Source organism: Babylonia areolata, chromosome 5 (assembly GCF_041734735.1).
Source record: "Babylonia areolata isolate BAREFJ2019XMU chromosome 5, ASM4173473v1, whole genome shotgun sequence".
In the NCBI taxonomy this organism is placed as follows: Eukaryota; Metazoa; Mollusca; class Gastropoda; order Neogastropoda; family Buccinidae; genus Babylonia; species Babylonia areolata.
Window position 1 is genome coordinate 54,081,444 of NC_134880.1, and position 10,000 is coordinate 54,091,443.

At 41.7% G+C, this 10,000-nt stretch overlaps 2 protein-coding genes across 5 annotated transcripts in view; one reads left to right on the forward strand and one right to left on the reverse strand.

The window, feature by feature from the left end:
• The window catches only part of LOC143282182 (uncharacterized), a 25,027-nt gene extending 23,465 nt beyond the window's left edge, over positions 1-1,562 (reverse strand). For both annotated transcript variants that reach the window (XM_076587759.1, XM_076587757.1), the window contains exon 1: positions 1,475-1,562. In XM_076587759.1, coding sequence (XP_076443874.1) covers positions 1,475-1,512 — 38 coding nt within the window. In that variant the 5' untranslated portion in view covers positions 1,513-1,562. The remainder of the gene's footprint in view (positions 1-1,474) is intronic.
• Positions 1,481-10,000, forward strand: part of LOC143282181 (uncharacterized) — a 23,020-nt gene continuing 14,500 nt past the window's right edge. The window contains exon 1 of one of the 3 annotated variants that reach the window (XM_076587756.1): positions 1,481-1,559. The gene's annotated coding sequence lies outside the window, so the exon portion shown is untranslated. Of the gene's footprint in view, positions 1,905-9,809 lie in introns of those variants that run through there. The other 2 variants (XM_076587753.1, XM_076587755.1) reach the window with 2 other exon arrangements.

Below are 10,000 nucleotides of genomic sequence, written 5' to 3' on the forward strand. Positions count from 1 at the left end.
ACACACACACACACATTCATATACACACTGACATTATCACACATCGCATCGTAAACACGATGTATGTAAATGCAGTGGATGGTTGCGGATGTACGAGCAGTTTTACTTAACCCCCCCCCAAAAAACACCTTGTGACCTCGTGTGTACTGTACACAGAAGGCAACAGAATGTACTCTTTGATAACATACAATATTCTCGTTTTTACCTCTGATTGTTTTTCTCAAAGTGCGTGTGGCCTCAGATTGTGTTGATCAAAATGCGTGATAGGTGGAGTGTTGTGTTGATTTAGAGCAGCAGCCAGGTAAGGTGTGTGTGCGTGCGTGCGTGTGTGTGCGTGCGTGCGTGTGCGTATGTTGGCGCGCGTGTGTTAGGTGTGCTTGTGCGCATACATTTTTGTGCGTATATATTCGCACGCGAGGCGGAAACACACACACACACACACATTGACTCAGTCTCTCTCTTTTTTATCTTTCTCACACAAACCCCTCCCATTACTTTACTGTAAGGAGCTTTGACCTGTATTCAGGGGAGAAAAAAAAAAAACCCCAAGAAAGCAAACATTTTGTTTCGTTTCACGCTCTTCCCATGCACAATCGTCTCCAAGTTTGTTATCTCAAGTCTGTAACCCTCTGACTGCCCGCTGTGGAGCCAGAGAGGCACTGTCGGCGTGAGGAGAGATAGCATGGAGGGTAATGGTCATGATGTCCGTCAGTCACCATTGTGTATTTTCCTGGACTTCTTCTTTCATGATAGTCAGTCGTGTCCGACCACGATCATCAGAAAATCAGAGGAGGCAACTGCTGTCCCGACCATCTGGGCTAGAATTGGATCTTGGTGGAGAGAGTTTTGCCCAGGTTACATTCCCCACTCTCTCGGCCGAGAGGGTTTTAGGGCAGTCGGCGCTGGGATGGTTCCCAAAGGCCATCTTGCACCCCAGGGCTACAGCGCTGAGAGCCAGTGCAATTTTGCCCCCTAGTTTTGAGAGTCATAGTCCTTCACAAAACACAGCTGTAAATGATTTCCCGTTGCAATGGAGAAATCATTGACGATACAGTTCCCTCTTTGCTGTTGGCCCAGCTGTAAACTTTTGTCAGTCTGTAGTTTCAGTTTCAGTAGCTCAAGGAGGCGTCACTGTCAATCTGTAATATAAGCTGAGTGTTGGGCCTACCTCATGGGATATAAGTATTGCATCACTTTTGATGTTTTGTTCAGCAAACTCCCGTTGAAACGCCGAACCGCTGGAACGAACACAAAAAAGCGTACCATTAATTTGAACTTGAAATTTAAGCACGCAGGCTGAAAACATTTTCACCGAAAGCTCAGCAGTCTAGGGGTTAAACCCCACCCCCCAACCTGCGTCGTATGACGTCAAAAGGTTGTGTCATGTCGTTGCAGAAAAAGTATCTTCAGGGGGCGTTGCTGTTTCCGACCGACACGGTTAGTGTGTGTGTGTGTGTGTGTGTGTAGTGTTTACCTTTCGTTCCGCTCGCTCAGTGCTGAGTCGCTTTTCATTCCCCGACTGAGCACGTTGAATTTTGAACCAGGAACTTCAAGCCAACGTACGTTCCTTCAAAACTGAGCCTCATAAATCACGAGTGAATTGTTTGTTTGGATTGTTTGTTTTATCGAGCAAAGTGGGGTTTTTTTGTGTGGTTTGTTTGTTAATTCCACGCGAGGAGAACTTGTCACGTAGAACAAGTAAGAAGGTAAAATTGTCGCCACTTCCTGGATCTCTCCTGGCACAGAACATTTGGGAAAGATAAACTGATACACAGTCAGTCCCTGGGACAGATTTCTGTCTCGCCAGCAGTCTCCAATCCTGGTTGCTGAAGTATGGAAACCCAACTGATCTCAGACTGGGATTTCGAAGCGTGTGATCGAGTGGAGATTCAGCTTACAGGGTGGTGAGCGTGTCTGTTGTGTGGCGTGGTGTGTGTGTGTGTGTGTGTGTGTGTGACCTCGTATCCCAGAACAATGTCAGTGCCTGTGTTCTCTATAAGTGCAGCGAATGCGACACACTGTGACATGTGATGGCCGATCCTTTAGGTGAGGGCCGTGTGTGTGTGTGTGTGTGTGTATGAGTGTGTGTGTGTGTGTGTGTGTGTGTGTGTGTGTGTGTGTGTGAGTGTGTGTGTATGTGTGTGTGTGTGTGTGTGTGTGTGTGTGTGTAAACTCGTATCCCAAAACAATGTTAAGTGCCTGTGTTCTCTATAAGTGCAGCGAATGCGACACACTGTGATATGTGGTAGCCGATCCTTTAGGTGAGGGCCGTGTGTGTGTGTGTGTGTGTGTGTGTGTGTGTGTGAGTGTGTGTATGTGTGTGTGTGTGTGTGTGTGTGTGTGTGTGTGTGTGTGTATGAGTGTGTGTGTGTGTGTGTGTGTGTGTGTGTGTGTCTATAATCTTCCTGATCCTCCTTTGTATGAAAATGATATGGTGTATAAAACTAGGGAAGAGAAAGCCGAGTTATTTGCGGATACATTCGCAAAAATGAGTCAGACAGAATACTTGCCATCCTATGAGCAAAAGAGAAGGAAACAGTTTGAAGATATGAACTGCCCCTGTGAAATGGATAAGAATGATAGCAGTGCATCTTACATTAATGCAGACCTAACGCTGGGGGATCTATACCGTGCTCTCAATGCTGTTAAGTCAGGGAAAGTTGCGACAGGCTCAGATCCAATATCGTACAACATGATCAGACATTTTCCAAATATCTTTTTAAAAAGAGTGTTAGTTTTTTTTCAGATTTGCTGGAATTCTGGTATCCTTCCAACTGATTGGAAGAAAGCAACCATAGTACCTATTCACAAACAAGGAAAACCTAAATCTAGCCCTTCCAGTTACCGACCTGTTTCGTTAACTCCCCATCTTGGGAAGGTTTTTGAAAGAATTTTGAAAACTAGATTAGAACACTTTCTGGAGAAGAAAGGAATTTTACCTACTTTCCAGGCTGGTTTTAGAAGAGGTAGGGGTGTTACTGATCATGTCGTCCATCTAACTTCTCATGTTAAGAAGGCACTCGCAAAGCGTCACTCCACGGTCGCAACTTTCTTTGATATTCATAGAGCCTATGACTCTGTGTGGCACTATAAATTGATTCATAAAGCAAATACAGTAGGGTTGGGAGGTCGATTTCTAAAATTTCTTAAGTCATTCTTATCCCAGAGGACATTCCAGGTGAGATTAGGGGGTATATTATCCAGATCAAGGTCCGTCAATATGGGTGTTCCCCAGGGAAGTGTGATTTCTCCCACTCTGTTTTCACTAATGCTTTATGATATGAAAAATATCAACACAAATGGTGCCACATTAGTAGCTTATGCAGATGACATAGCTCTCTGGAAGAATGTAAACTGTAATATTACAAAAAATACATCAAAACGAAATAAAATTATTAAGCATTTTCAAGATGCCATCGACAACATTGTGGAATATATGAAGGAAAGTGGTTTTCTCCTGTCTGCTGAAAAGACTGTTTTCGTCATATTTACTAAAAAGTTGATTGAATTTGAAGGTAGGGATGCTATTAAAATACAGGTAAATGACACTATCATATATCCGAATAAACAGGTGAAATTTCTCGGTGTTATCTTCCATTATAAACTTTTTTGGACTAAGCATATAAACTACCTTATTGAGAAAGCGAGGAAGAAAATCGCTCTATTACGTGTGCTTTCTGGAATCCCTGTTATAAATTGTGGCAATAATCTGATCAATGCTGGAATGGGACTAGTCCGCTCAATTATATCATATGGTCAGGAAATCTATTTCACTGCTTCAAACTCTGATCTTCATAAACTGACAAGTATTGATTCCTTAGCTTTTAAGATTGCACTTGGGTTACCGCGATGGGCTTCTATCGACAAAACGTACAAAGAAGCTGGTGTTTTGCCATTACCTGAACACAGGAAATTATGTGCCTGTAACTACATGGTAAGGGCTAGAGCTGTTCCAAATTCGGTTGTCTCTGAAATTGATGAAGAAACGTACATCTGTAGAGAAATTCGTAACAAAGCTGTATACACGTCCTTGTTCGATTTTACTAAGTCAGTCTTTGAGAGTTGCAGTCTGCCTCTTTCCCAGATTGCGAAAATTCCGAATTGTTTTCATCCGCCTTGGCTGACTGAGCAAGCAAATATTATTTTTACATATGGACAATTAAAAAAGAGTGACAGTCCACTCATTATTGCCTCTCGGGCCAAAGAACTAATTCATACACGTTTCAAATATTACCTCCGTGTTTTCACAGATGGATCAATTAGTAGTAACTCTGAAGTTGGAGCCGCTTTTGTAATCCCCGAGCTTAACATTAAAAAGAGATTCCACTTAACTAAAGGTTGTTCAATTTTTACTGCTGAATTGTTTGCAATTCTGATGGCTTTCACCTTTTTTAGTGATATGCCTCTTGTGCCTGCAAAAATCCTTATACTGTCTGATTCAAAATCAGCATTGATGGCTTTAAATAATCAATCTTCATCTGAACGAGCAGATATTATGTACGAAATTTTGTATTTAATCCACCAGTTAATTATGCGAGGCTCCGACATTTCACTCTTGTGGGTTCCTGGACATTCTAATCTTCGTGGCAACGAAATGGCCGATTTTTGTGCCAAGGAAGCGGCATCGAACAATTCAGATTCAATCACTCACAATATTCCTATTTCTGTTTCTGAAGCTTGTACTATTCTCTCAACATATATCTGGAATTTCAGACAGAAACAGTTCTTAGAAAACTCAAAAAAGAAGCTTTGGTGGGATCTCTCTCTTCCAACAAGAAAAGGCACGAACCCCCCAGGATCAATTTCCACAAGAAACTTGACACACAGGCTAAGAACTAATGCATGGTTATGCAGATTTTTGAAACCGTCACCACTATGTATTTGTGGTAAGACCCTTGACATCCCACATTTTTTGCTCGAATGTCCAGATACACATTTACATTTCAAACCCCTTCATGATATGATTACAGCCTTTAATCTTCCATTAGTCATGTCCAGCGTTTTTCACCCTAGCAAAGAAAATGGTTGGTCTCTGACAAAAACCGCAGTTGACCTAATTAAAAGCCATCCAATTGGTCGGTTTTTCTAATTTGTTTCATCCCCTTTCTGTTGCAGAGGTTCCCCTCTGTTTTATTTAATCCAAAGTAGTGTTTCGTTTTGGGTGATAGCGTCAGATTTACTTGTAGAGCAAAGTTCCCATTATTCTAATTAGTGGAACTGTTCGACCCTAACAGGTAATATGTCGTCTTGATTACATTACGAAACCTTAATTTGATGAGAAAGAGTGAGAGACAGTGTGAATATGTGTGTGTGTGTGTGTGTGTGTGTGTGTGTGTGAGTGGGCAGGGGAATGAGGTAGGGGAATTATAATGGGCATTTGTGTGCATGCATGGATGTATGTAGAGAGAGGGTGGGGGAGAAACGTATGTGAGTATGTGCGCGCGTTAGAATATTTTTTGGAGATAATGATATTAATGAAATTTGGTACCTTGACTTGTTAAATGTTTTTTTTTTTTTTTTTTTTTTTTTTAATCATACCTTCCTCAAATCAGAATTTTCCTTGTGTTGCTCAGTTAATATTTTATTCAAATGGTTGCGAAAATGTCAGTACAACAAACAGTTAATCTGACAATAAATGGTTTCAGTCAGTGTGTGTGTGTGTGTGTGTATAAACTCGTATCCCAAAACAATGTTAAGTGCCTGTGTTCTCTATAAGTGCAGCGAATGCGACACACTGTGATATGTGGTAGCCGATCCTTTAGGTGAGGGCCGTGTGTGTGTGTGTGTGTGTGTGTGTGTGTGTGTGTGTGTGTGTATGTTGTGTGTGTGTGTGTGTGTGTGTGTGTGTGTGTGTGTGTGTGTGTGTGGTGTGTGTTCGTGTGTTCGTGTGTGTGTGTGTGTGTGTGTGTGTGTGTGTGTGTTCGTGTGTGTGTGTGTGTGTGTGTGTGTGTGTGTGTGTGTGTGTGTGTTCGAGTGTGTGTGTGTGTGTGTGTGTGTGTGTGTGTTCGAGTGTGTGTGTGTGTGTGTGTGTGTGTGTGTGTGTGTGTGTGTGTGTGTGTTCGAGTGTGTGTGTGTGTGTGTGTGTGTGTGTGTGTGTGTGTGTATTCGTGTGTGTGTGTGTGTGTGTGTGTGTGTATGTGTGTGTGTGTATGTGTGTGTGTGTGTGTGTGTGTGTGTGTGTGTGTGTTCGAGTGTGTATGTGTGTGTTCGAGTGTGTGTGTGTGTATTCGTGTGTGTGTGTGTGTGTGTGTGTGTGTGTGTGTGTGTGTGTGTGTGTGTAAATTAATGGGTATCATAAACACTGTTGCCAATAAGTGTGTGTGAGTGCGTGCGTTTGTTACGTGTGTGTGTTTATTTTTTGTTTGGTGTGTGTGTGTGTGTGTGTGTGTGTGTGTGTGTGTGTGTGTGTGTGTGTGTGTGACTATGTCTCTTGGTGTGTATGAGTGTGTGTATGTGTACGTGTGAGTGTCTGTGTCTATGCATCTACATTCACTAACAGGACGCGAGCATATGTTACTTTATAGTTATTTGTTTTTTTAATCTTAGAAAACAACAGTTCATTCAACATTTCTGAAGATGAATAGTTCCAGAATCGTTCGTAAATTCTTTCTAGATTTATGTTATTTTTATCATTTTTTACTTTTTTTTGCCACTAGAAATTGTTCTCAAACTACCTCGAAACAGATGATTGCATTGTCGTTATCTTTTATTAAAAAAAAAAAAAAAAAAAAAAAAAAAATATATATATATATATATATATATATATATATATATATATATATAATGTGGTTTAAAAAAAAATCCTGGACTTAGCGCGTGTGACTTCCGACCATTTCATTTTGACCTCGATACCGGTAGACCATGGCGGGAATACCTTGAGAATAGATGACACTAATGCCTCAGTGTTGGCAGTGACCATGACTTGAGACACGTCATAATTGATATGTGCATGTCCGGTTGGCGGTAGCCTGTGATTTTGTTTTTTTGGTGGGATGGGTGGGTGGGTGGGGGCTGGGGAGGTGGGTGGGGGGGGGGGGGGTGCGTGGGTGGAGGGGGTCACAGTGTGCTCCGTGTGTGTGTGTGTGTGTGTGTGTGTGTGTCTGCGTGTGTGTCTGTGTGTGTCTGTGTGTGTATGTCTGTGTTTTTTAGTGTTTTTTTTTTCCTCCATTTTATTCCCCTTTCCTTTCCCCATGTACGGTCTTATGTTAAATTTCTATGTGTTATCAACATGCTAAATAAGGGGGGAAATGTCTAAAGAGTGGGTGAGTGCGTGGTTCGTATTACATTAAAATTTATCATCATCATCACATCCTGATTGCTGACTCGGAGCACGTGTGCCGTGGACCTGACCTGGCACTGGCGACATGGCAGGCTTCTCTTGTGCCATGCATGTAGGGTTTTGTCACTCTTCTTATTCGGCGTTTTCTTCTGCTTCATCATCATCATCATCATCATCATTTTTTCTCTCCTCCACCCTATCATTCTTTTTTTCATTGTTGTTGTTGTTCTTTTTCTTCTTCTTCTTCTTTTTGTTGTTCATCTTATCCTTTTTGACTCAAAGTGTGTAAACAAAGTGAGTCTATGTTTTAACCCGGTGTTCGGTTGTCTCTCTCTGTGTGTGTGTGTGTGTGTGTGTGTGTGTGTGTGTGTGTGTGTGTGTGTGTGTGTGTGTGTGTGTGTTAAACTTTAACACTGACATTTTCTCTGCAAATACTTTGTCAGTTGACACCAAATTAGGCATAAAAATAGGAAAAATTCAGTTCTTTCCAGTCATCTTGTTTAAAACAATATTGCACCTCAGGGATGGACACAAAAAATAAATAATGAAGCCTAATTATATGCAAACTGCATTTACTGTTATATTTATATTGTTTGTATTCTCTAAACTTGGCACTTTGATCTGATATTCTGACCCAACAACAAGAGCAGTCATTATTATCATTTTTTGTTCAAACAGGAACTTCTTTTGCTAAGCATGGAAGTTTTATTTATTTGCAAACGTTTTGGTGCAGGTAGTAAAAAAGGGGAAATTACTCTGTAATTAATGCAAGGGGACTTAATTTGCTTTAAACTGATCTTTCTCATCTTAAACGTTACATTTTGAAATGATACCCAATAAAAAGCTTGGATTTTTTTTTAACTCACTCAGTACGGCCAGTCCTCTCTTCTCCTCTACACAGACCCCTCGGATGTCCAGTGGGTGTCTGAATGACCCAACCTTTAGCTTCCGTCGTCAGAATTGTGGTATTCTTTGTCAACATTCACCTCTTCAGAATAAGAGCCTTCCGCTTGCAATATTTTGATGATGGTAATTGGGGTGAAACGCTGTTAACGTCGTCCCTTTCGCCGTTCGTATGGAGAGAGTTAAAGTGTATCACAAATGAGTCTTGAAGGCCTTGCCTCTCTTGTTCTTTTTATTCTTGCTCTTCCCCACCCCGACGTCATTGCTGTTGTTGTTGTTGAAAACATAGGAGCCAGTGTGATATCTGGCGGAAACACTATAAGGGTTTTCATGGAGCTTTGTCGAACGACAGGCAATGGGACAGTGATGAATAAGAATAGGTTATAAAAAAAAGAAAAAAGAAACAATGGGACAGTGATGAATAAGAATAGGTTGTAAAAAAAAGAAAAAAGAAACAATGGGACAATGATGAATAAGAATAGGTTATATTAAAAAAAAGAAAGAGAGGAAAAGAAAAGAAAGAAAGGAAAAAAAGGTATTGTATGCTATGGGTCTATTTTCCGAAAACAACAACAACAGATCTTATTATACTGTTCTCTCTAAAACATGGGATATTCATCGGAGGGAGGGGAGAGGGAGAGGAGGGGATGAAGAAGTTGCCTTGCCGTTTGGATTTGCTAGAGGAGTGTGCTTTAGGTAAAGCAACAACATGAAAGAAACGGGATGAGGAAAAAAGAAGAAAGAAAGAAAAAAAGAAAAAAGAAGAAGAAGAAGAAGAAAACGAAAGAAAGAAGAAGAAAGAGAGAGAGAGAGAGAGAGAGAGAGAGAGAGAGAGAGAGAGAGAGAGAGAGAGAGAAAGGAATGGGTTATGAGAAAGGAATTAACAATTTTGTTGTTGTTGTTGTTTTGCTGTTTATGAACACGTGAAATCGTTCTACTTCCCTGTCCGTACTTATCATTCTCCTGCTCCTTGCCATGTGCTAACTTGCATCTTGGACCAAGAACACGGGTCGCCTTGGCAGAGTGGTTCATACGGTGGACCTCTGATCCAGTTTTTTAACCAGTGGTCAGGGTTCGAGGGGTTGTTTCGGTGGCACGGTGTTGTGCTCTTTGGAAAGGCATTTATCTCCAGTTTTTTTCCTCACTCCATCCAGGTGTAAATGCGCACCTGGTTTGGCTAGGAGAAGGTTAAATGCGGTGGCGGAAAAAGAGGAATGGTGTCCGCCCTCTTTAGTGCCGAGCCTGTGAAATCACTGTCCGTACGGCCTTGACATCTGCGGGTCCTTTAACCTTCATGAGCTTTTTAACCATGACCAAGTTTGGGATGGTGGTGGCACGTGTCAAGACAATGATTTTGTTTGTTTGTTTTGTTTGCTTTTTAAGCCAAGTCATGTTCCGCTTAACAGTTGCTCAGTCACGCGTGCTGGCGTCGATTCTTAATTGGTCAATACCCTGTGGCGGTGGTTTCCCCATTTGTTCCAAAACAACGTCCTTATATTGTTTGATAAAACGAGGAGCCCCCCCCCACCCCCGACCCCTCCCCCCCACACACACACAAATCTCCTTTTGCGCGCGTGTGTGTGTGTGTGTGTGCGTCATTACCAAGTCGTCATCATCCACCATCCGCCTCGATAGGCTCATATATGTAGGCGAGCTTCACATTATCAGGCTCTTGGAAACAATTACGAAACTGTAAAAATCCGATGTTCGTTTGTTTTACTAAGACGTTCGATGGACTTTATTCCTCATGATTCACTCGATACAATCAGCCGACTCATCGCTTCCACAGCTGTTTACGCGAGCAACACAATCACTTCT